Source organism: Lactuca virosa, chromosome 2, assembly GCF_052849685.1.
Source record: "Lactuca virosa cultivar CGN04683 chromosome 2, Lactuca_virosa_CGN04683_v6, whole genome shotgun sequence".
Taxonomy (NCBI): domain Eukaryota; kingdom Viridiplantae; phylum Streptophyta; class Magnoliopsida; order Asterales; family Asteraceae; genus Lactuca; species Lactuca virosa.
Window position 1 is genome coordinate 219256060 of NC_136427.1, and position 25784 is coordinate 219281843.

A 25784-nucleotide genomic window follows, 5' to 3' on the forward strand; every position below is an offset into this window, starting at 1 on the left:
AACGATCGTTTCTAATAAAACCGGGAGTTTTATTGAGAAACCGGGCTCTACGAAGGGTCGGGCTTCAAAACCGAAAAGATAAATTTTTCGGGCTTCTCGGGCACTTCGTGGCGTATTCGGGGGTTATAATTGATACCGGGGCTTCGAGGGAAGTTGAAATGAAAGAAATATTGAAAAAATGGCTAAAAATGACAAATTTTCAAAGTATACCCGGGAGGTCTCGCACCCTCCTATTTATAGGGCGAGCCTCCTGATCCAACCGCTGAGAAGAAGCCACGCGTCGCAGATCCGAAGCTCGCAGGGGATGGCTCGCACATGGCTCGCACCTGCGAAGGCTTGCTGGCAGCTTCCTACTGGACCGAAGCCTCGGTCCGAAGTCGATTCTGGTGGTGGGGTCCGCAGGCGAGGGTGCGCAGGTGGCTGCACGTACGAAGGCCTCGCTGTCCTCTCCTGATTGGACCGCTTCGGATAAGGCCAGGTGCTCGGATGACTCAGCAGCTCGGACACGTGGCTCGCCCGACTCACCAATCTCGGACACGTGGCACGTTCTAAGCGAGGGTGACGTGGCAAATCGTGACTATGCGAATTTTCTCGGTTTTTGTGCAAAAATTTCTAAAATCCATAACTTTCGCATACGAGCTCCGTTTTTGACGTTCTTTATATGCACGCGTAGGTAAAATTACGCTCTACAACTTCCGTTTAGACTTCGTCGGCTAATTTTGACTTTAATTTTTATATTATTATTTTTAACAGAACGGGACAGGAAATCCGTTAAAAATTCATAACTTCTTCATCCGACGTCCGTTTTCGTCAGAATTTTTACCGTTGTGCTACTATTTACGAGACCTTCAATTCTCGTTTAGGCCGTGTCGGCTAAAAATCACTCGATCTAAAATTCGAGTTTTTAGCTGTCTACTGCTAAGCTGAAACTTCGAAAAATCATAACTTCCTCATACGAAGTCAGATTTAGGCGTTCTTTTTATCGAACTTCTCGGTTTAACGAATACTACGAGTTTCGTTTAGATCACTAAGGCTAAAAAGTAGTTTATCGAAAACTCACTTTTTACGACATTCAGCACCGTGCCGGTTTATCGCGAAACTTCGACAGGTCATAACTTCTTCGTTATAACTCGAATTTCGGTATTCTTTATATATCCGTAATCCTTGTCACGCCCACTACAAGTTTCTTAATAGATATCGGCTTTATCTAAAATTTAATTTTTGACGCTCATTTTTATTCTTAATTAATTAAACCCTAATAATTAAGCATAAAACACATAATTCACATAATTCCTTTTCATTTCTTCTAAATGAGTTACAAAGGTTAACCTAGACCATTATGTCAATATTAATGCCTAGCCTAGAAACACGGGCGTTACATATTAGAAGCATGTGATCATTTGGGATTGGCTAGAAATGGAGCACTAGTCGGTAAGAGTTGGTTGTTATCGGATCGATCGTTGGAAAGGGAGGAAGATTGGGAATTCTCCAATATTCATGTATTGTGAAGACTTGTCGAATCTAAATGGGGAGAGAATCGTCCCGGGATTCGGAAGCGGGAGTCGTTTCGAAACTGGGATAAGTTTTCGCATCCTCGTCAGGAAGAAAGGTGGCCCAAGTGGCTGTTTGGTTTGAGGGTTTTGTGAATTTGGGGTTCGGTAGAACTCCCCAGCATAAGTATCGCGTCTTCTCGTTGCTTGATAGCAGAATTTGGAGAATCTGTTTGGGGGTTCTAGTCAGGAATTTAGTTCAGTTCGGGGGTTCGGTCGAGTGTGTGCTCGACTATGAGGGTTTTTGGATTGATAGACTGAGGGTTTTGTTAGCTGCCAGGGCTCGGCAGTACTTTCAGCAAGGGTGTGCGGGTTATTTAGCGTATGTGGTAGGTATGCGGGTCAGATATCAGACCACGGTTTTCCGATAGGGTGGGCGATCAACATGAGGTCTAGAGTTAGGTCGAGATTATAGCCAACGGATTGGATTAAGAGTTCGAAACCCCAAGTGGGGGAAGAACCAGCTATATGGGAAAGGGCACCAGGATGGGTCCGGTTTTATGCACAATAGACTTAGAGCGGTCCGGATAGACTGAAGGCCAGCGGGGCATACCAGTCAGGCCAAAGGCTCGGGGAACGGTCCAGACAGGCTGAAGGCCCGGAGAGGCGGTCCAGACATGCTGAAGGTTCTGAGAGTGGTCCAGATAGGCTGAAGGCCTGGTGGCGGTCCAGTCATGCTGAAGACTCTGTATGTAATCCGTTGGGTCTAGCGGTCAGATAGTGAGGGAAGTGTTGTGAGACTACGGGAGGACCCGTAGCATTCACAAATTGTTTCAGACGATTAGGCCGGGGTGGGCCAGTTCGCAAGATTATGGGTAGACCGCAGCATAATCGGAATCAGGAAACCGTAGGTCGTTGGAGACCGGACATGATGTAAGACTACAGTATTCTGGTAGCGTTCACTTTTCGTATTTGGTTCAATGGCGATGGATTGTCGGGTCATTATGGTCAGATTGACCGGAAGGATTGATGGAGTCATGAGTGGCGATATAGTTAGGGCAGTTATTGCTAGTCGAGTTTCCTTCGGGAATCGCGTGGAGCGACTGTAAGATCGCTCGTTGGTTCAGCAACCGGACAGGAGTCCGGTATTCCGGATGAGCTTTCTGTCAAGTATAAGTGTACTGCAGAGAAATTTGGTCTGTGACTCGGTCTTCTAGTAGGAACCTCATGTTATCAGAAGTTGAGTAGCCAGTTGGGAGATAAGTGCAATGAATTTGACAATAACTTAGTGTGGGCGATCTGTCAGGGAGCCAGACCATCTCGAGACTTCAGATTTCAGATTGACAGAACTACGACCTAATCAAGACCTAACAGGTCTAAGTTTTAACAAAGATAAGAAATTAGACTAGAGTTTGACATAACTAAGTTATATCCAAAAGAGAAGGTTGAGTAGGCTCTATCTACGACGAGAACCACTCGAATGAGTCCTTGATTCAGACAGACGGCGCTCTATGTCTCGCATGCGCCTTTCATACATTGACTGCCTAGCCCGAAGTTCCCTAACTTTAGCTTGGGATGTAGCTAGATGTTGCTGCAGAGTACCATTGGTTATCCTAGCCCTTTCCATAGCTACCTCGAGTTGGCGAATGCGGACCGTGTTAACGCCAGAGTTGGCGTCAATCTCTATGACTCGGTCAATAGATGCTCGACCTTGCTCGGTGTTCCGAGCAATCCTACGGACCATGATGGGCATGACTCGATCAGCTGAACCTCCTTCTTTTAGGTTGTAAAAAGCTTTTATCCCCATTGTAGGGAATGGGTTGACCTTGTTCCTGACTCCATTTGTTCAAGTTTGTGGCCCACAGAGGTGTGAGTCCTTGAAATGCTAGACGAGGGTTCGGGTTTGGAGCTACTGGGGGTAGGTTGTTGACTTCTGGATCTGAGTCAGAACCATCAGAAAAGCCTTCAGCAAGGTGATCATCCAAGGGGATTGGATAATCATCTTCTGGCTCTTCTCCCAGCCATCCTGCATTGCCGTTGTTGGGATAGTACGGGTCTCCGGGGATATGGAATCCAGCCATGATATCTACGCGAGAAAAGGGGTATAAGATATAACTAAATAGACGCACTAATTAGATAATTATAAGATGATCTTTATCAGTTACTTCAATACTTGTTTAGTGCATACCAGTTATATGTACTCAAAACAGGATAGACCTTCGAATAAATGACCCTAACTCTAAGCCCACAACCAAACAAGGAACAGGAAGTAAAGCAAAAATCACAGATTCTAAGTCTATGACATCTTAGTTACATATAACCTTAGTGTATCCACTTAGCACTTATTGACCTACTAATAAAGATTTTTAATTCTCAGATAAGTAATTATAGTAACACAAACTACTCCTATAGTATTTTAAGTTTATGTTCTGTTCTATTGTTTTCATTGTAGTAGTGTTGGTAAGTTTTTAGACTTGTTGCAACCTCACAACCATCCTTAGCCACATGCTAGTCACTCCTCGGATAATATAGTTGATCAGGCTATATCTTCCCAGGGTTGACCATATGTCTCTAAATCTAATTGTGTTGCCCAACAATCGTAATACTTTTGTTCTGTCCTAGTGACACTGATTTTAGTATGAATGCAGGTTTGTATACTTGGTTAAATATTTTATTATTTAAAAGTATAAACTCTTGGTCAGAGTATTTTAATCCCGTTGTGTTTATAGTTTGTATATCTTTTATGGGTTGATATACTCGATTCACTATAAACAATGCTCTGATACCAATCTGTCACACCCCAAAACCGGAACGGCGGAAACATTCAGGGGTGGAGGACGTCATGTTCAGTATCACAAAAATGCATAGTAGTAAACAAGCAACAACATCATCCATTGCATTGATAGTATAATTTCATACAAGTGTGTTCTGTAAAGTTATAAGACACCAAAAATGTAAATCAAAATATGAGATGAGTCTTGAACGAGCTCCATCTTCTCAAAAGCCTGGCATCTGTACCTGTCTACTGATGACCTGAGAATACAAGTTATTTTGAAAGAGTTTATCAGCTTTAAAGCTGGTGAGTTCATAAGTATTTTAGTGTCATTGTTTGTATGAAAGTGTTTGTATGTTCTTGATGTATAAGTTTGTAAATGTTTGTAAATGTTTGTATCTCCTAGAAAATCCTATATTTTCTACTAAACGTAGCCTTCTACCAAGGCATCAAATGAAATGTATGTTATTTCTTGTAAAAGTGTGTATTTTCCCAAATATGACTATCATTAACCAAAAATATAGTTTTACATTACCGTTCATTGTGTGAAGATCATAAAGTGAATGCAATGGGGAAATAATAAAGTACTGTAGTGTTGTATTAAGTAACTACTGTTGTACTACTTACCTTAAACCGTTTGTTATTTAAAGTAACATGTGATATGCCTGTACCATACTACCGACTATAAACACGACGATGAAAGACGTCGGAAGAAATGACATTTGGCACCCATAGACTTGCAAGTCCCACTGTAGCGAGCAGCAAGGTGTAGGATAGTCAATCCAGTATAGATCTATACACAAATTCAACGCTCTCCTTCTAGGAGACTCTGGATACAAAACGAGCCATGACAGGTGATGCCATGCCCCGCTACGTGGCTCACATAACTGTTGTAATGTTCTTGTATATGTATTGTATGTACTAGCTGTATTGTATGTTCTCTCTCTGTCTAGTATGTATGTATGTTCTCTTTGTATGTTATCATTTGTTTCTCATCGTAGTATTCTTTATCTGTATGTTATGTTTGTTTCTCGTTATAGTATTCTCTATCTGTATGTTATGTTTGTTTCTCATCATAGTATGTATTGACTCATGTATGAATTGACTCATTGTATGTTTCATTGTTCTAGTAATAGTTTTAGTAACTTCCTAAACTATACCTATTATAGTTTACTAGTAATGATGTTTGTATGCATGAACATGTTTGTATGCCTTTGCTACCCAAAGGTATTGAATTGAAAGAAGGAACTTTTATATCTATATACATATACATAATATATAAATAGGATTCAAACGACCTTCGGACAAACAACAGTTACCTTAAGTCCACAACCAAACAAGGAACAGGAAGCAAGGTGAGCTATCAGTCCTAAGTCCATTCAATCCTACTTATATAACTATATCTATTTAGATATACATTTGACAAAGTATAAGTTTAATAAAAGTATTTAACATGTAAAAGAGTTTGCAAAACAGTTTGAAGTAGTTTGTGTGATAACACGGTTTGAAAAGTAAGAAAATCCATAAGCTTGATATTTATTAATCACATGTGATTGATATAATAACTATAATAGTTCAACTTGTATTCCCCCCCATAAAATCATTTAAAATCATTTAAAAGGTTGATTAAGGGGTATGAACTCACCTGTAGTGAGTGGTTTGGAAGAACGGATGGTATAGGATGCTAAGTGTCAAGTGAAGACTTGAGCACACACACGGATCCTATTTAACATAAAATGACACATATATGTATCCAATTAGTCATTTAACAACTAATTAACCAAGTTAAGACACCCTAGGACATGGAAAACACTTTGATTCAAGTGCTAGAAGTACCAAGGGTTGCATCTAAGGGCTGTAAAGCCACTTAAGGGAGTTTTCGGTCCAAGTGGTATGTTTCTTGGAGTTTTCGGTTCTTGTGGTTTTCGGTCCATATGGTATTCGGTCCATATGGTATTCGGTCCAAATGGTTTTCAGTCCAAAGAGGTTTTCGGTCCAAATGGTTGGCCGAAAGCTCATGATGTTTGGTGATTTTTAAGGGCTTTCCACAATCAGCGAAGTGTTCTAGACTCACTACTAAGTATTTGGAAGAGCTTAAAGTCATTTTGCACCCTTCATAAGGGTTTTCGGTTTAAGAAGATGCACTATACCGAAAACTCCTTTTGTTCTTGGAAAAATGACGATTTCAAGGCCCTAAATAAAGTATCCTTACTAGATAACAAGTATAGGAGATAGATACTTACAATATGGAAGCAAAGAAGGGTGTTTTCGGCCCAAAACACTAGTGTGTGTTCTTGGTGAAATGAAGAACACTTGAAGATCTAAGAAAATGGAATGATTTCATGGATGAAATCATGTAAGATCGCTAGATAATGGAAGAGATCAACTAAACAAGGAAGGAAACACTTACAATCTTGAAGATCTTGACAAAAATTCGGATGATACTTGAGAGAGAATTGTTCTTGACTTGGAAATGGGAAAAAAGACTAAAAATGACTAAGTGTCATTTATATACCCTTTAGGGTTTTCGACCCTAACACTATTTTGGGCCGAAAACTCCAAACTCTTGAAGTTTTGTGACTTAAATGTTGCACAATTAATCCTAAAGTATACTTCCTCTAATTTGTTCTCTCAAGAAAATAAATATTAAAAATACCCAACCAAACTTTAAACCGAGCTAAAAATTAGCAGAAAAGAATTTGACTTTTAATTGAAGTGCTAGACTGTAGAGTTTGTTCAAATGGAAATTTCGGGTTGTTACACACCCCGACCACCTAGCATCGCCGAACGCCCCTGTCGCCGGCAGTATCGAACGACGATGGAATCCAGGAAAACGAGTGCATGCGTATTGATGTCGTTCGCTCGTTGGTTGCTCTCCAGTCGCCACCGCCATCTCCTCCACTGTTGTATTACCCTCCATCCTTATCCCTCCATCTTCCAGCCGCCGCCAACCCCTTCGTCACTGTCATGAGCCATGGACGACCATCTCGTCTCCAACTTCGCTGCCGGGCGTCATGAATGGCCGAGAGGTAACCGCTGAAGATCATTGGAGTTGTTGCCGCCGTTGCTGCCGTTTTCTTGAGCTACTGCCATCGCCACCCACTTCAGTGGGTGTTGGGTTTATTTTTCGGGCATGTATGTGTGTTAACTGCTTCCGTATGGTGGCAATTTTGTGTCGTATGTGTGGGTGGCTGACTTAGCCGGAATTACAAAAGGGGCCACCGCCACCACCGTGGGAAAGGTGTATTTTAGTGGGTATGTGTGGGTACATTTGATATTTACATTTTAATTTGTAACAAAAAAATGAAATAATGGAAAGAAAGTCAAAACCACCACCTCACGGTGGTGGCTGCCGCCTCTTGCCGCCACCGGCCGCCGTGTCGGGTGGCGGTGTGCTTCGCCTTGTTGTGTTTGATTCGTCTGGGATGCATGAAACCCTAGTGGGCCCAATGAAGCCCTAATGGGCCAAGGAAACCCTAATCGAGCTAAAAAAACCCTAATGGGCCCAATGAGGCCCAAAGTGACCTAAAAACCCAACCAATTGACTAATGGGCTAGTATTGGGTAGGAAACCCTAATTAGGGTTTGGAAAACCCTAATTGCATAAAACCCTAATTCTTGAGAATTAATCGGCACACACACGAGATTATTTAATAACTTTAAATATTAATTAATAATCATTGGAAAATTAATCTAAGGCAATATTGGACTTAATGGATTAAGTCCTTAATGGGTTAAGTAAGAAACACTTAACCCTAATCATCATTTCATGTGAAAACCCTAATCTCACTAGGGCCTCGAATTGGGCCTTCCTAGTGGGCTTTGGTGATTGGACTATTAATGGGCTTTCAAGAATAAGCAAATGGACTAAATAATTGTATGGGTTTTAGGATAAGGCCCATGTGGGAGACTTGGGCCCAATTTGGAAAATTGGGCCATAGATGGGCTATAATTGGACCTTTATGATTATGTGATATTGGGCCATGGGAATTGGATTGAAATAATTAGATGAGCCTTAAGGAAAGACCATGTAGAGGTCTGGGCCCAATTTGGAAAATTGGGCCATATGTTGGGCTTCGGCCCATTACTTGACTTTTGGGCTTTTGGAGTATGAGTTGGACTTTGAACTTGGAACCCAATTATTAATTGGGTATTGTTTGATGCTGACAGTTCGGGAATCTGTCAATCAGCAGCTGGAGTGTATCTGCAGGACCTCAGCAGTGCCAGGTGAGTTCTCCTCACTATATCCATAGGGTCTAAGGCACCAAGGCCGGCCCTTTATGGATTGTATTCGGATTATTGCATGTTATGCTTACTGATTTATATCCTGGTAGTTAGGATGGTGATATGCTATGTTAGTGACCTGTTAGGTCGATATCCTGGTTATAGGATTGTTGCTATGCTTTGTGATCTGTTAGATCGGTTTGACTGTTATATATATATATATATATACATGCTAGTGTTATATGATGTCTATGTGCACATGATTGTCATGGTTATAGGATGATGCTATGTTAGTGACCGGTTAGGTCTGTATCCCGGTTATTGGGATGTTGTTATGATTGGTGATCTGTTAGATCGGTTTGACTGTTATATGAAATGAGTTAGCGTATGATATTTATGTGCACATGTTTGTTTGATTGGGGGTTGGGTTGAGGCGGTCCTGCTTTGTGCTGTAGGCCAACATACCCGGCGAGCGGTCCGGATAGGCTGTAGGCCCTGTGTGGCGGTCCAGACGTGCCGAAGGCTCGAAGAGCAGTCCAGGTAGACTGAAGGCCTGTGAGGCGGTCCAGTCAGGCTGATGACTCATTATGCATGCTGTTCTGTATTGGTTATATGATATGGTTATGTTTGTATGGCGTTTGTATTTTGGGGAAACTCACTAAGCTTCGGGCTTACAGTTGTTGATTTTGTTTCAGGCACTTTTGATGATTGCGGGAAGGCGAAGGCGTGATCGTGCACCTCCTCATATTTTCATGATTGATTCTGGGGATACTCTGATGTCTGAACCATTTTGAAAACAAACTGTAATAACTTAATGGTTTTAAAATGTATTAAAAAGTTTAAATTTGGCTTGAATTTTATGGGTGTTACAAGTAACATGACAAGTTGATTAAACTTAAGCAACACAACAGAGTTTCTTAATCTTATCAGAAGCTTTGGAATTAGTTAAAACAAATAAGTAGATTTAATAATTAACACAATAAAACTTACAAACTTTTGATTTAGAGGTTAAACACTTATTCCTTTTCTCACTGCTACTATACTCAAATCACATTAATGGGCTAGTGACACATAAACAAAATAATTAATGGACTAGTGACACACAAATAACACAATGTTGCAACGGGCTTAATCCATCTCAGGAACCGGGAACCAGTGTCGGAACCGGAACCGGTATACCTAACCCGGTCTGGTTTTCGGTCTATGTTTTCAAGAAATCTCGGTTTTTGGTTTTTCGGTCCCCGGTCCGGTTCAGGTTGGGTCCGATCCGTTGCTCACCCTTATTTTCAGCAATGAAGTTGATAAAGACTGGTATACGTAACAAAATATGTGATTAATTTTTGAGCGGTTGTTTAGTGTCATATATCGACAAAAATATTTTATAAGTACCGGTAATGATACAATTTTGAAAATATGAAGACCTCGTCGGGTACAATTGTAAGAGGTTTAATATCGTTGAATTGAAGATTTTCAAGATGGTGTAGCCAGACCTTGCACCATGGCACGCAATCATGACGCGCTTTTTAGAACCATGTTTAAACCTAATTTTTTTTATTTTTAATAAAACTTGTATTTTTCAATTTTTTTTCTTGATTTGGTTCTTTTAGCAAGTATATCGAATTTCTTTCAATCTTACATAATTCTTTTTTGAAAAGAACCCTCGGTTGAAGGAAAAAAAACTCAACTTTTTCTTGAAAACCCTCACATTTGTTAAACTTTTTCATTTCAACTCATGATTCCCCTATTTTCTTGTTATTGTTGTTTATGGTGTTTTATGGGTTTTAACATTAAAATTTTATAAAAACATTTGATGTTTTTAAACAAATTGAAAAGAGTGTCGTGTTAAATTTTAATTGGAAAATACATATCAAAATCTATTACATGATGTTCAAAAATAGTAGCATGTAAATAACAACGATCTAGGTTGGTTTGACATTTTATATTGTTTTTAGAATCAAACAGAAAAACAACCTTCAAACTCCAATCTATGTATGGAATACAATTTCAGCTTAGAAATATTCAAAATAATTTTATTATATTCATTTGATACTCATTATTTCCCATTAAAAACCTTATCAATAATAGTCAAATCAGTAAATTCTTTAAGTATTGTATGATTATCCAAATTCAAATTAGGGACGCAAATATTTGGTTAGCAAACACAAATCTTTGGTGTGTAAGGTGTATACTACGTGCTAGGGGCGGTGTTCCCACGCGAGACAGGATTGCCAACTCATACCTCCCACTCCCCCACTTCCACACCATACACCATAATGTCATATAAAACTAATATAATGAAAACAAAAGGAGAGGCCATGATTATTAAGAAAAAGTTGGGATCGATGTAGCTTTTGGTTCTTAACTTGTATCACCGTCTTAAAGGATTAATCACTAAAATGATAAAAAATTGGATATTGGTTACGAAATAATTATCTTTTAATATTTATAATAATTTAATTATTTATTTTATAAATAATATTCGCAAAATATGTTCTCTTTTTACGAAATGACATCACTCTGTATAGAAAAAGTTTGCGGTTTTTCCAAAAGAAAAAATTTGTAGGAGATACTATCGTCTAGAAATAATAAATAAATTTTAAAAAGTCCATTTTTGAAAGTTTATTTTATCAAAACCCTCAAACATGGTTATTATTATTATTATTATTATTATTATTATAATAGAACAGTGACCCGGAGACATTCTAATCTACTTTTAAATTTCGCATGTCTCATATGGGACTTGAATGTGCGGCTACATCACACCTGTATATGTTCGATGTGAGAAAATGTAACAGCCCAAAAATTCAGATAAAAATTTCCATTTAATATTCAGAAATCACAATCATATTTGTTTTACCAAAATTTCATTACATAAACTTTTGTCCATAAGATCAGAGTATCTAAAACAAGAAATGCGGAATACTGGAGAGTGTCTGCTGCGCCATCAAGCCGGACCCTTGCCCTTAGACCCCGAAGTACCTGAAACATCCAACAAACTGTAAGCAAACACTTAGTAAGTTTCCCAAAATACACAAACATATAACCACATAATGCCATGCAACATACATATAGGATTGACATGGACTCCCTCCATGGTCTTCACCCGGAATGCCATGGGCTACCCCCATGGTCTTACATCCGTGAGCCACGGGCACCTCCATGGTCTTTACCAAGTGCTTGAGCCATGGGCACCCCCATGGTCTTCATATAAGTCATAACATGCTAGATAACAAGCCATTGCATACATAACTAATGAAATCTCATATCAAGCAATGGGCCGACATTGGTGCCTTCGACCCATTGGTATAGTGAGAAGACCCACCTCAGTATGCTAATCACAATAGATGCTCGACTACCAGTCCAAAATCTCACACTGAACAATATACAAATAATCCTAATTAGGATTATGACACAACCTAGACATGGACCCAAAATCCTAAGTCCAAGTCCCTCCATAATGGCCCAAAGGCCTTTCCTTCATTAATGGGCCTAACATAAAAATCCAATTCTATATTAGGCCACAAGGCCCAAAAGGCCCAACATGCCAACAATGCCCCAAATAATAAATTCAGGACCACAAATCCAGCTAGTCTAGGCCCAAACCATTAGGGCCCAAAGGTCTGAAGCTCTACCAGAAGCCCAAGGTTCTCTAAGAGCGTACGCCCAACGTACCTCTTCAGTACACTTAGCGTACTGGGTCCATGAGTTGTACGCGCAACGTATAACATAGTACGCCCATCGTACAACATGTCTTGCATCCAACTCCATTAAGTCCTTAATGCATGAAGACTTTTCACTCAAACTTCAGATCTTAGACGTTTTAAGGGTCCTAAGGCATAAAGTTGGCAACTTTATGCCTTTGCATGCCATATATGCTCCCAACAACCCATTCTATCTCATTAAAACCTTTCCAAGGGTCTTAACTCATGCATGGAGCCATAGAAGTTATCAAGTTTGCATTTTTATGATATAATCAAGCCAAAGGACCTCAGATCTATCCTTCCTAACCTCTAGAGTTGCCCAAAATCCCAAGAGAGGATTTATGGACTCAAAAGAGAACTTCTAGAAAACCCTAACTCAACGAACAACAAGGATAAGCAAGGAGAAAACTTTTTACCTTCCAAAGCTTCCCAACATACTCTAGATGCAGGATCCTCAAGCTCTTCCCACGTTCAAGGCTTGAACACCACTTCCTTCTTATTGAAAACTCACTAGAATGGCCACCAAGAGCACTTTAAGACACAAAACTCACACTCTCTTGCAAAACTAGGGTTTTAGGAAGAAAGGAGGCTATGGAGGCTGATTAGGGTTTAGTCCAAATGATATAAGTGTGTTTAAATAGTGTCCAAGCCAAGAAATTTGGGTTTGGTCATTGGCCTCGTACGCCCCGCGTACATGCTAGTATGCCCCGCGTACGAGCCTCAGCCACTCGATGCATGCACACACGTACGCTAAGCGTACTCATATGTACGCCCAACATACGAAGGGTCCTTTTTTGCTAAAAAATAAATACTTGAGGGTAAAAATGGGGTACCTGGATTTGAGTGTTACAATCAAATTTAAACGTTTTTTTTAATGAAAGGGTTGAACTGTGGGTATATTTTGAAAGAATGATTGTAAAAGGTTGATGAGGAAAGTGATGTTGTGATGTGAAAGGTTGAAATGTTGGAAGAATATTGGTATGCCTTATGGCCTAAAGTATACAACTTCCCTTAAATTGGCTAGAACAATACGAACATCATTGTACACTTTTGTGAGACGCCTTTCTTTCAAAGTGATATGATTAGCATCCATGCCATTACCATTAATTATTATTACTCCTCCCTTCACAACCTTTGCATATATCATAATGGATTTGCATGTTGTTCTTAAGAGCATCCATAATGCATGGTTCAATGGAGATTTCATTGAGGTGGTCAACTTAGTTATCATTCAATAGATGAAACACTATCATTGTGAGATGTCACTTTAACATTCAATGGATTTAGAATTTAATGACAATTAAACTTTTCAATGGGAAAAAGAAAAGTTATATAATTCATAAATAAATGTTTAAAATATGTTTCATTGAACTTCATAGAGTTCAATGCATTGTAGGAAAAACGAATAGAGTTGTATAAAATAGTGAATGATGATGTGACAATCCATTGAATTTTATGGAGTTCAATGCATCGTGGATGCCCTATGTACCACATTCTGCAGTTCCCAATCCACAATTCTTTACATATTCTTTATTAAGTTATTGCCATCTCCCACCCTTATGAACGGAACGAAAGAGAATCGCTTCCTTATCTTCAATAATTTCCTCGTGACATATACATTCGCCATTGTGCCAAGCATTTCACAAATCCTCCAAAGATCTTTTAGATTGAAGCTTATGAGGATTGGTTAGATTTGTCTTTTTCACTTAATAAAGTATAAATGTTTAAGCCTTGAAACTAGCAAAATATAGTTATTTTTATGTACTTGCTATAACCTATATTAAGGGGGTGTTTGGCAAAGCTTAAAAAATGAGCTTTTTGACTTATTACCGGTTTGATACCGGTATAAATCAAAAAACATGTTTGGGTAAAAAACAAGTTATAGCTGTTGGTAACTCTAATAAGTCAAAAAGTGATAAGTAACATATCCCTTATTAAAAACTCCTTATTTCATCAAAATAAGTTATAAGTCTTTTTAAATAACCTTTGCCAAACAACCTCTAACATTGGTAAAGTACATTAAATAAGTTAAAATATATATGCGTTAAGAAACTTTTAAAAGGAATCGCATCACCTTCAATCAAACAAATTTATCCCAAACTCTAAAAACAATTATTACCAATACACCTAAAACTACATCAAATCTCTAGAATACACAATTAACTTCTTTTATTAAAAATCTCACAAAAAGATTTCTTAGTCGGCTTCAACAAATTATAAACAAATCCTCCAGAAATTGCTCCAATGAGTGGACCGAAGATGTACGCCCAAATCCCTTTGAAGTTAAGCTTCACAATAGCTGGTCCAAGACTCCTTGCAGGATTCATCGATGCTCCAGAAATTGGTCTGAATTTATATATACATATAATTCATTAAAAAAATCAAAATTTTAAGTTAATTTAATTCATAAAATATATCAAGAAAATTAAAAGAACTAACCCTCCCACAAAGACATTTAACATAATCGTCATTCCAACTGCAATCCCTCCATGCTTCTTTATCTGCAATTTTGAATCAAATATTAGTAATAAACAAGAATATTTTATTTTAAAACAAAAAAGGTTAAAAAAACATACCGCTCTATGATCATTAGTAGCACCCGAAATTACAAACATTAGAATAAACGTAATGATGATCTCAACAACAAACGACTGTGTTGTTGATGCAACTGGTGTAGTTCCAAAAAAAGCTTCTGGAGTCACATCCATTATCAACGACAATGTTCCACTTGCAGAAATCGATCCTAATAACTGTGATAATATATAAAAAATAACCTGCAAAGAATTGTCATGCATGTACGTCACTATATAATGCATTCAGCAACTATCATAAAATTAATTATTAAGTTAAACAGCTTTTAATTAACAAAATACCTCTTGAAACGAATGCAACCCTAAAAGAGACAAAGTAATAGTGACAGCCGGATTAAAGTGGGCTGAAACATGGCCGACGGTGTAAATCATAGCCATGACGATCAAACCCCAAGTCACACAAATTCCGGGGAAAGTTACAGTGCCACCATAAAGCTTATTAACCGCGACAGATCCACATCCGGCGAATATGATACAATATGTTCCGATGAATTCTGCTAACAACTACAGCATGCGTTACATTAGTTGATTACATTCATAATTATCGATATATGTATATGTATATATACCTTTTGAGCTAAATGTATTCTAGGGTTTGTGGAGACCATCAAAGGAAGAAGATTGCCGTTTTCCATATTTGAGATTTGAGAATCATCAAGACCCATGGTGGGAAGAAGCTAGTAAGCGGAAAATTTTAAGAGAAATCAGATTTCTTTTTTATAAATTTTGGATTAGGTTTTGAAGGTCCGTGATTATGGCTTATATAGAAAGAGAAGGAATAGTGAATCCGTTATGATTCTAACGTTTATTTTTTTAAGATTGAGAGTGGATAAGTTATCTTTGATGTTTATCCATGAAGTCAAAATTAGTTGTAAACTTTTTTCTATAATCACTTGTAATTCGGACATTATAAACTACTATCCATTATATATCACAGATATTGCTTTGAAATTATTATTTGATTGCGTAATTTTTTTTTATAAAGATACAAAGTGGATTTATGACACTTAGCTTATATGTCAATAAAGAGTTATATTTGCATATGTTCTAGTTTATATTAACTTTTCTAGTTCATTTTTATTTTCAAACTTATATAGAGTAGAGATATGATGATATCTTTATATTTACATATTTTTTGGTTATATTGATGGCATGCAAATTATACCAAGTAATTATTATAATTGATAATTTGTATTCATAAGAATCATGTGTGCTTATGATTTTGAATAGTCTGCTAACGTTATCAATTTATAGATCAATTTTGACCAACATTTTTTTTTGGAAAGTGATTTTCTCGTGAGTCGTGACCTAAAGTGGTAAAAATTGAAACGTAAATTAAGTTTTTGGTAGTCTCATTTTGTTTATTTTGAGATTAAAAATCTTATATAAGCCAATTTATTAAATTATTTAAATCATTTAATCCTTTTATTCCGATAAGGTTTAGATTAAACAATATCATACTAAAATACACGCTTACGTTTAATCATTTATATAATACACTTGATATATAGTTTTTTTATATATATACCTTTATGATGCGCGAGTTTTTTTGTTAAATGGAAAATTTGCAAATTTAAGATGAAAGTGCTTCTACAACTTGAAGATAGTAGTTTTTATTAATCTAGTTTCACGTTATGCTAAAAATAATATGTGTCACTATGAAGGTGCAATTACATGCATGAAGATGATTAAATTATCAGTAACTAAGGGAGTGTTTGGTGAACGAGCTTATTAGTTAATTATCGGTTCCACACCGCTATAAGCTAAAACAGTGTTTGGATAAAAAAAACTTAATTATAGCAGTGACAAACTGCTAACAAGTCATTTTTTATAAGTTAGATAAGTTAACTCGCTCTAACTTATTAGGTTATTAGCTAATAAGCTAATAAGTTATAAACTAATAAGCAATAAGTTTTTTAACCAAACACCTTCTAATTATTCGTAACTATTGGTGGGGAAATTTTGCACATTACAAAAAAGAAAAAAAAATCATATAAGCTACTTTAAATAATTATTTTGTATAGCTTTTTTATTTATTATAATAACAATAAGAAAACTACATAATAAATAAGTAGATGTATCGCTCAATATTATGAGGTTTTTAAGTTGAGAAAATATTTTAATTAATATAATGTGTTTTTAAGTTGGCGTAGAAATGATAAAAAAAATAAAAAATAAATAACAATAAAAATAAATAAGAAAAAAAAATTACAAATATCGATGTTCTAAAAACATCATCCAAACTAAACTTCATTATATTATTCTAATAGTAAGATACTATGATGGATGGTAGAATAGAGGATGCCATCATAAAAAAATGTTCATAATAAGTTGTTTCATTTATTATAAAATTTTCAACTTACTTATAATGCTAAAGGATATATATTCAGAATATAATGCGGAAATCAATCTATAAAACATAAAAAGGGACAATTATATATAGTCATTGTTTACAAAAAAAAAAAAAAAAAAATAAATGCAAAACAGTCATATGATTTAATGAAATGAAGTCCTAAACCTAATATGTTTTTTTTTATTTCAAAGTTTTACCTTACTTTTTATAGGAAAGAAAATTTTTTGATTTCATAAAGAAGGGGAAAAATCAGTAAAAGAAACAAAAAATGTCAGAAGTGGGATTTGAACCCACGCCCTCTCTCGAAGACCAGAACTTGAGTCTGGCGCCTTAGACCACTCGGCCATCCTGACTTTGATGTTTTATATGTGCATATCTAATATATAATTTATAAATTCGAATTTCGAGATATCAAAGATTTGAGTCATGTTTTCTGTAACAGGAAAACCGTGGTTAATTTGGTATAATTTGTTGCGTAATAAGAATAAACTTTTTTCTAAAATTTTATTCTTTATTTATAAATATTTAAATGGACAAATACTTCGACTCCAAGTTCGTTTAACGATGGGTACTGTATACCAATCATATCTGACACTAAATTTATTAATTCTTTTGGTACAAATATTATTTATTAAATAAAGCTCATATAAATAAAAACTAACTAAATTTAAAAACATATGAAATCCTGCCAACTTAACGGATGATTTGGAGAAAAGACCAAAAACAAATCTATCACATATTACCATATTAAAAAAGAAACTATACTAGTAACAACCTACAATGAATTAGAAAACCAACATATTGTTACATAGTAAAAGTTATTACCCCAACAAACAGTAACCATAATCCTACAACTTTAAAATACAGGTTTTATCACTACAAAGCCACTAGCAGCATCACAAATCACTTGCTTTTTATACTAAAAAAGTCTACTTCATGAATCATCATCATTCATCACACACCTTCTACAAACAAAACGGAACTTTATCCATCATTCTGCAATAAACATAAGAAATCATCAACACTCTTCAACTTAAAAAAAAAAAAAAAAAATCAAGTTTGCTGACCTTACAAATACAGAGCTCGACTTATTGTGCAGAAAAAGTGGGAACTTGACCATGAAACATGGCAGACATTGCCACCCTGAAAATGACAGAAACCAAGTGGGTTGAGGTTAAATAAGTCAATATACATAAATGATCACTCGAAACTCAAAACTTACTGATTCTCAGCTCGCATTCTCTTTTGGGCATTTTTCTTGTTTTTATTTTTCCTCTTCTTGCCAGTAATTGGAAGTGAAGAAGCAGCAGTTACAGGTGGCACCAAGACCTCTGAGTTTATTGGTTGAGCTACACTATTACTATTACTATTATTATTAGAAACCTGAATTGCAGGATTATAAGGTGCAATACTTGTTACAGAAATTGGGGGGGTTTGTGCCAAAACAGTTGGAGTTGGTGTTTGTGCCATTGAGACTGTTGGCATTGAAAGAGTTTGAGGGGGTGTTTGTGTTACAGGGATAGTAGTGTCTTGTTGAACAACATTAGAAAAAGTAGTTCCAACAACAACCGGAGGAGTCTGTATAGGCACAGGAGTAGTTTGAGTGGGTGTCTGAATGGATTGGATTAATGGGGTCTGTGCCAAAACTGTAGACACTGGGGTGGTGGTTTGAGTGGGTATTTGTGGAGTCATTAAGGGTGGTGAGTAAGTTGGAAGTGTAGATGTAGAGACTGGGATAATTGGTGTTTCTAGGGTTTGAGTTATGTTTACAGGGGGATTCATTGCAGAGGTAGAAGTAGTAATGAGTAAAGGCTCTATGTGAGGGATTTTGGTTCCTTCATTGCTTTTTGCCTCATTCAATGCAACAAGGCCATTTACCACATTGCCAATTTGAATGTCCTTTGTTGGAATATGATTGAACTTAGACTTAATTATCTCTGACAACATGATTCCTGTTTCAGAATCTGCACAAGAATCAAGAAAGTATGTGGGTTTTGAGTTTTGAGTTTTGAGTTTTGACTAACAAAATGGTAAAGGTACCTAAGTATTTCAAAATAACAGCACGTGCTGCAGACTGTTCAGCTTCCTTCTTGTTTCTACAGTCATCTCCAGTAAAAGAAGCACCATTAAAAACCAAACAACAACGGAAAAGTGGAGGTGATGACCCCAATTGAGTTGTCTGATACGTTGGTCTCTGTATATCCATCCTCACAGCATATTCCATAAGAATAGCCTTGCAGAATATTTTATCCTGAACATATATGTAAAGGGAAATTTGTACATTAAATTTATATACTCAAAAGCAAGATTCAGTGTATGCACAAACCTCACAAAGATGATTCAATGCTTCGTCTTTTAGCTTCTGTCTTATAGCAAAAAGTGTGATTTTAGAAGCATCTGTCTCGGCCAGTTTACGGTTGTGAAATGTGTTTGGGGATGTGTATTTCACTCCATCAATCCAAATGGTAGTTCTGAATTTTGGCTGATGTCCAGCTCCTTCATTGTTAGTTTGATATACTGGAACTTGTTTCCTTAGCTTTTGAACCTGTTCATTCAAAAGACGTTTGTACAATTGTTGTTGCATTCCTACAAACAAACCAAACAAAAAAGGAATATGAAATTAGATTATATACAAGCTATGTTATATTGTTATTGTTATATACTTATACTACACATCAAGTTTAAGAAAGACAATGTTCTTGTTTGTTCTTGATTGTAGTAATTGATTCTTGACCTTCACTTTCTGATATCAGCCAGAAGTTCGATTAATTTATAAGTTTTTTAAAGTGAGTTTGACTTGTAAATTTTACCATACAGCTACAAGATCAGAACTTTCCTGATGTTTGACAGCAGATAGCTTTTTCCATATAATATATCCATTGATGAGGAAAACAACATTCATAGTACGTTCAATAGAAGGATGATGATGGAATTTCGGAAGAGCCATGGAATAGAAGGAACTCAAGTACTAGTTACATAATCGTTACACATGTTAATCGTTCTTTGCATGATGACTGAAAACAGAATCAAGAACAATAAAAATTATGCAACTTGTAAAGGTTAAAATACTCTTAGATAAGTCATATCTTGGACATATCATAGTTAATTATGTACGGGTATGATTTTTCTTTAACTGATAAATCACTTCGCATCTCAAGGATAATGAAAAATTATGAAAAGAAACGAGGTTATTGTACTGCATTCTCAAAAAACTTTTCACAGAGAGAGAGAGAGAGATGAAGAAGAAGAGATGATAAATCTACCGGTGGCTAAAGCCTGAGATGAAGCGTCGACTTTCTCCGGCTCCGGCATCTTTATGTGTCTGGTTTCTCAAGTACTTGACGACGGCAGTGGTGGTCAGACGAGGGTTTTCACGTAACTGGTGTACTTGTGGACAATGTGAGGAGTAAGCGTAAGTTCAATTTAGGGATTTTATATTTTCAGGTCGAATGTCATTAATTCCAAGACTGAAGATGAACTCTTATTTGAAACTATTTATAACAACCCTCTGTTATTTTATTTTAACAAAAATACACCCTTCATCGTTTGGGTACTTGAAGTTGATGGCAAAGATATTGTTTGTTTAAATACATGGTATATCATAGTGGTATAGTGGTAGATTTGATTGTCGTAAAAAAAAAAAAAAAAACTAGAAGGGCATTTTGTGAAAACTAGATGATAGAAAAGCCTTTTTGATTAGATGGAATAGAATGGCAAATGAATAAAATAGTTAATATAATTGAATAAACCAAATAATGAAACTAATTACTAATTTACTATCACTTTATTGTTTGGTTAGATATTGTATCATTATTCCATGTTGATTGGTAGGTAAGACATAATAAATGAATGAAAAAAAATAAAAGTTTTGACTTAATTGATATTCAAAGTTTCAAGAATGTAATAAATAAAAGTTTTGACTTAATTGATAATCAAAGTTTCAAGAATGTCACTATTTAGTCATCAAAGTTTTAATTGTGATAATTAAGCCACTAAACTATCATTTTTGTTTCAATTTCTCCCTTACGACTTGCTAATTCAGGTATTCTCATTTCTATAAAATACTTATGAGTTAATTGACCATCAAAGTTATGAAAACGTAACCATTTATCCATTTAAGTTCAAATCATGATCATTAAGGCATTGAAAAAGAAAAAAGGTTTTAAATCTTAACATCGAGCCAAAAGAAAGAAATTACTCATCTAAAGAAAAATAAGACCAAAAGATACACAAATAAACAAAACCATCCATGTAATCACGTGGAAAGGTCGATGCACCCTAAGCAAACTAGAAGTCAAATGGCTACTCGTCAAACAAAAGAACTACATCATCAGCCTTCCTACCGAATCAGACCCTAGAACTTGCTACGTACTTGGCTACTCAAACAAGAATACAAGCATCCAACAAAAATGACATCCAAAATGAGATGAACCGAAATAATTAAATACATGCTCAAAACTTTGAAAGCGTAATCAAACTGATGGCAAACCAATGGAAAACACAAATGAATCAAGAACCTATCTCTTAGACAGTGGCGAGTTTAGAACAAAAAACTATGTGGTTCCTTATTTAAGTGGAACCAGGAAAAAATGAAATAGTTAAATTACTAGTTGTGGATTGGGTCGTATATACTATTGTAAAACTCGGATAAATCGGCCGAGTACTCCACAAATTACCCGTGCTCACCTTTCTACTAAGACGAGTTTTTCCTACTTGGCCAAGAGAATCAGAAGTTTTTCAAACTCAATACAAACTCAGACCGATTCAACCTAAAAAACAGTCCTTTTTTAGACTAGAGCATGGTTAAACTAATAAAACCGGTTCAACGTGCAAAAAAAATAAATAAATAACTAAAACCAGTTTAAGCTTGTAATAAACCAAGTCTAAGATTTTAATCGTTAACCTTTTCCCTTAATAACTCCATTCAATAATGTTGGAGTGGGAGATAGAAAACTTTATTGCTTAAACAATCTATAATAAACCTTCCCATCACCCTTCCCTTTTATAAGTAACAAAAATCATATAACTTTTACTGTGATTCTGATGTAGGTTAGGTATAGATAAATTTATAAATCAACTAATTAGGTTGTTAAAACTGATCAGCCATTTTGATCAAACATTATAAGGTAGGCCCTAAAAAAACTTCAAAGGTGTTTCCTAAATTTTTTCCTATATGACTTATTATAAAGTCTAAAAATTAAGGTGGGTCAAGTGACCCACCTACCATGTATGTAAACTCGCCCCTGCTCTTAGACACAAACAATGTCACCTTTATCCATACTTACATTTCCATGTAATGATCATTTAGTAAAATTAATATCCTCATTGCCGATGTCTAGATAAGGACACAAGGAAAAACATAAGATATTGATCATACTAATATAGAATAAAAAGTTATACCTTATGGAGGATCACCCCTTCACGTTGCCTCAACACCGATTAAGTGAACTCCCAAGAAGAAGAGGGAATTCATGATAGACTACCACTATTCCATACAATCCTCAAAATAACTAATGAATCTATACATTTTGAATGATCACACAACTTGCACCAATTAACATCATTTCCTTGGAAGAAGACCATTCTCTAACATTGCTCCACCAACAACTTAGGGCACTCCCTAACAGAAGAGGGCAACCATAACACTCCAATGGTTGTTTAATCACGAAATATTGACATTAATTCATTTCAGTCATCCGAAGAAAATAAAAGTCTTGGAAAATAATTATCATATCTTAATGCAATTGGGGCTCTTATGTATCTTACCAGTATATATTAGATCTGGAACTTCTTTTCATATAAACTTGCTGGCAAGGGTTTGTTCATCTGCAATAGTGGTGTTTTTCTTGAATGGTTTAGTTCGATCCCATTCAACCAAGTCAATCCAATTTGATTTTCGTTTTCAAAAAATGAATAAGAATAGTACACACTAAATCAAAATCCAATTTGAACAAATTATAATCTGGTTGGATCAGTTTTCACAATTCGGGTTTTAAAAAATACATACTTTAATATTAACAAACTTTAGTTATTAAGATTAATGTCCACATAGTTAACTTAGTCAACTATATGAAAATAAGTAAAAGGAACCATGCTAGTTGTGAACGAGAAATTTAAGAAAAAATATACAAAGTAAATAGCATCATAATCCAGTAATATACATATAAAAATTGCTACGATTAAGCTTAGCGAGAAAGAGTTGTGAGTGATAATAATAATAAAATCCAACTTTAGAGTCAATACAACTCATTTTGACTTCGTTTGGAGTATATAATGATAAAGCTTGAACTTTAATATATGAAGCTAATGCAACATGTATCACTCAAATGAAAGAATGATATATCAAAAGCGATATGATGAAATGTATGCCTCCAAAATTCTGTGTACTCTCATAAGCTTATAAAGGACAAACAAATTGAAGTAAAATATGTGCAATTTAGTTGTAATGCAACAAATCTTTTTATGAATACTCATCCTACTACAATAGTCAGAAAACATATCCACGGTATCGAAATGCGACATATGCACAACACATAATGAGTAATAGATATCTAAACGAGGGAGTCAATTATAGTACATTCTTTTTTCCTTCACTAAAGTTTTTCATGTTGAGTTTTCGTTAGCAAGGTTTTCTAATGTGATGGTATATCAACGATTTAACGTTGAACTCAAATTTATTTAAAAAAAAGTCATTAAATGTTATGTAAATTTGATCTAGTTGACTAGGGATCGACCACCCAAATAGATTATCAATTTTAAAGATTTTACTATTTTGATAATACAGTGAACAATGTATAACTCTATTTTGTAATATAAATAGTAATTAATTTAAAAGATTTTTAATGTCAAACATTCTTTATTTTTTTAGAACGGGGACATGTAATGCCCATGTTTCTAGGCTAGGCATTAATATTGACAGTATAGTCTATGTTAACCTTTGTAACTCATTTTGAAGAAATGAAAAGGAATTATGTGAATGTTATGTGAATTATGTGTTTTATGCTTAATTATTAGGGTTTAATTAATTAAGAATAAAAATGAGCGTCAAAAATAAATATTAGATAAAGCCGATATCTATTAAGAAACTTGTAGTGGGCATGACAAGGATTACAGATATATAAAGAATACCGAAATCCGAGTTATAACGAAGAAGTTATGACCTGTCGAAGTTTCACGACAAAACCGGCACGGGGCCGAATGTCGTAAAAAGTGAGTTTTTGATAAACTACTTTTTATCCTTAGTGATCTAAATGAAACTCGTAGTGTTCGTTAAACCTAGAGTAGGTATAAAAAAAACGCCCAAATGTGACTTCGTATAAGGAAGTTATGATTTTTCGAAGTTTCAGCTAGCAGTAGACAACTAAAAACTCGAATTTTAGATCGAGTGATTTTTAGCCGACACGACCTAAACGAGAATCGAAGGTCTCGTCAATAGTAGAGCAACGGTAAAAAGACAGACGAAAACGGACGTCGGATGAAGAAGTTATGAATTTTTAACGGATTTCTTGTCCCGGTCTGTTAAAAATAATAATTTAAAAAATTAAAGTCAAAATTAGCCGACGAAGTCTAAACAAAAGTTGTAGAGCGTAATTTTACCTACGCGTGCATATAAAGAACGTCAAAAACGGAGCTCGTATGCGAAAGTTATGGATTTTAGAAGTTTTGGCGCGAAAATCGAGAAAAAATCCCCAAAACCGAGAAATCTCGCATACGTAGACTTCGGCTGTGACAACCATCAAATTTCGGTCAAGTCAAAGTCAAACAAAGTCAACAAGTTAAACCGGTCAACTCTATTAACCCTTGTATGTTAGGGTTTACGTTATGTAATCACTGTACAATTCGCTATTTTAATGAGAAAACATCATTTGGAAAGTTCATGTGTTTGATATTCCTTAGCCTTAACAGTGCTAAACAACGAACCAAAGCGATAAAACACTATTGCCCAATCATCGGGATTGTGTAGGACACTAAATCATGGCTTAACGGGGTCTATGGACCTTGCGTTGCGAAGCCGGACACTCAAAAAGATCACAAACGAAACCTCTCGCAATCTTATTCAAACCCTACTCAAGATTACTTGACGCTAATAGGATCAAAACTCATACACTACGATATAAATTGACGTTAATAGCAACATAGTATAGTACAACGTTATAACTATAATCAAATTAAATTATGATACCATATTAAAACAAATCAAAGTATAATGCTCTAATTAAATTTAAAAGAATCAAACTTGAATGCTATAATTAAACTTCAAATCAAAGTAGATTGTTATAATCAAATAATAACTCATCTTTTATAAAACTCCATTTTTATAAACTTTACATTAAATTTTATAAAACTCTATTTTTATAAACTTTACATTAAATTTTATAAAACTCTTATATTAATTATGTAAAAGATGCTTGTGTTAGTGGGAAATTATGAAGACCACCAAAAGCAAAAAGATTATTCTCATGGTCTCTCACTCACACCTCCCATCCACTTTCCTTTCCTTTTTCTCCCAACACATTATTCTCTTCACCACTTAAACCTTCTCTATTCTTTCTCTCACTCTCAATCTCGAAATTCATCCAAGAAATACTCATATTCCAGCCAAGAACAATCTATTATACTCAAATCTTCATCCCTCTTGAAGCATTCATCAAGG

The 25784-nt window shown here is 35.6% G+C and overlaps 2 protein-coding genes and 1 non-coding gene across 4 annotated transcripts; all 3 read right to left on the minus strand.

Annotated features, from left to right (window-relative positions):
• Positions 1-14287: 14287 nt before the first annotated feature.
• On the minus strand, positions 14288-15488 carry LOC145156816 (putative aquaporin NIP-type). Its single transcript, XM_079076049.1, has 5 exons — positions 15348-15488; positions 15061-15282; positions 14764-14961; positions 14627-14688; positions 14288-14533 (listed from the first exon to the last, which is right to left on the minus strand). The coding sequence occupies exons 1-5, from the start codon at positions 15441-15443 to the stop codon at positions 14347-14349; spliced, it is 765 nt and encodes a 254-aa protein (XP_078932175.1). The 5' UTR covers positions 15444-15488; the 3' UTR covers positions 14288-14346.
• A 1912-nt stretch (positions 15489-17400) lies between these two features.
• TRNAL-CAA (transfer RNA leucine (anticodon CAA)) lies at positions 17401-17484 on the minus strand. The gene has a single exon. It is a non-coding gene; the product is annotated as a tRNA-Leu (tRNA).
• A 409-nt stretch (positions 17485-17893) lies between these two features.
• On the minus strand, positions 17894-20586 carry LOC145160234 (uncharacterized). Of its 2 annotated transcripts, none has more exons than XM_079079359.1 (6): positions 20395-20586; positions 19458-19717; positions 19172-19382; positions 18354-19095; positions 18204-18274; positions 17894-18127 (listed from the first exon to the last, which is right to left on the minus strand). In XM_079079359.1, the coding sequence occupies exons 1-5, from the start codon at positions 20441-20443 to the stop codon at positions 18220-18222; spliced, it is 1317 nt and encodes a 438-aa protein (XP_078935485.1). In that variant the 5' UTR covers positions 20444-20586; the 3' UTR covers positions 17894-18127; positions 18204-18219. The 2 variants fall into 2 exon arrangements, with proteins under 2 accessions (XP_078935485.1, XP_078935484.1); XM_079079358.1 differs by having other exon boundaries at positions 18199-18274.
• Positions 20587-25784: the final 5198 nt, after the last annotated feature.

Bases quoted from the DNA above. Each gene is read 5' to 3' on its own strand.
- LOC145156816 (XM_079076049.1), bottom strand. From the start codon at position 15,443: ATGGGTCTTGATGATTCTCAAATCTCAAATATGGAAAACGGCAATCTT. The intron at 14,962-15,060 runs GTATTTTGTTAA...AATTCTTTGCAG, and splicing joins GGTTGCATTCGTTTCAAGAG to GTTATTTTTTATATATTATC. The intron at 14,534-14,626 runs GTTAGTTCTTTT...ATATAAATTCAG, and splicing joins TTAAATGTCTTTGTGGGAGG to ACCAATTTCTGGAGCATCGA.
- LOC145160234 (XM_079079359.1), bottom strand. From the start codon at position 20,443: ATGCCGGAGCCGGAGAAAGTCGACGCTTCATCTCAGGCTTTAGCCACC. The intron at 19,718-20,394 runs GTAGATTTATCA...GTTTGTTTGTAG, and splicing joins ATCTCAGGCTTTAGCCACCG to GAATGCAACAACAATTGTAC. The intron at 18,275-18,353 runs GTAAGTTTTGAG...TGTCATTTTCAG, and splicing joins AGAATGCGAGCTGAGAATCA to GGTGGCAATGTCTGCCATGT.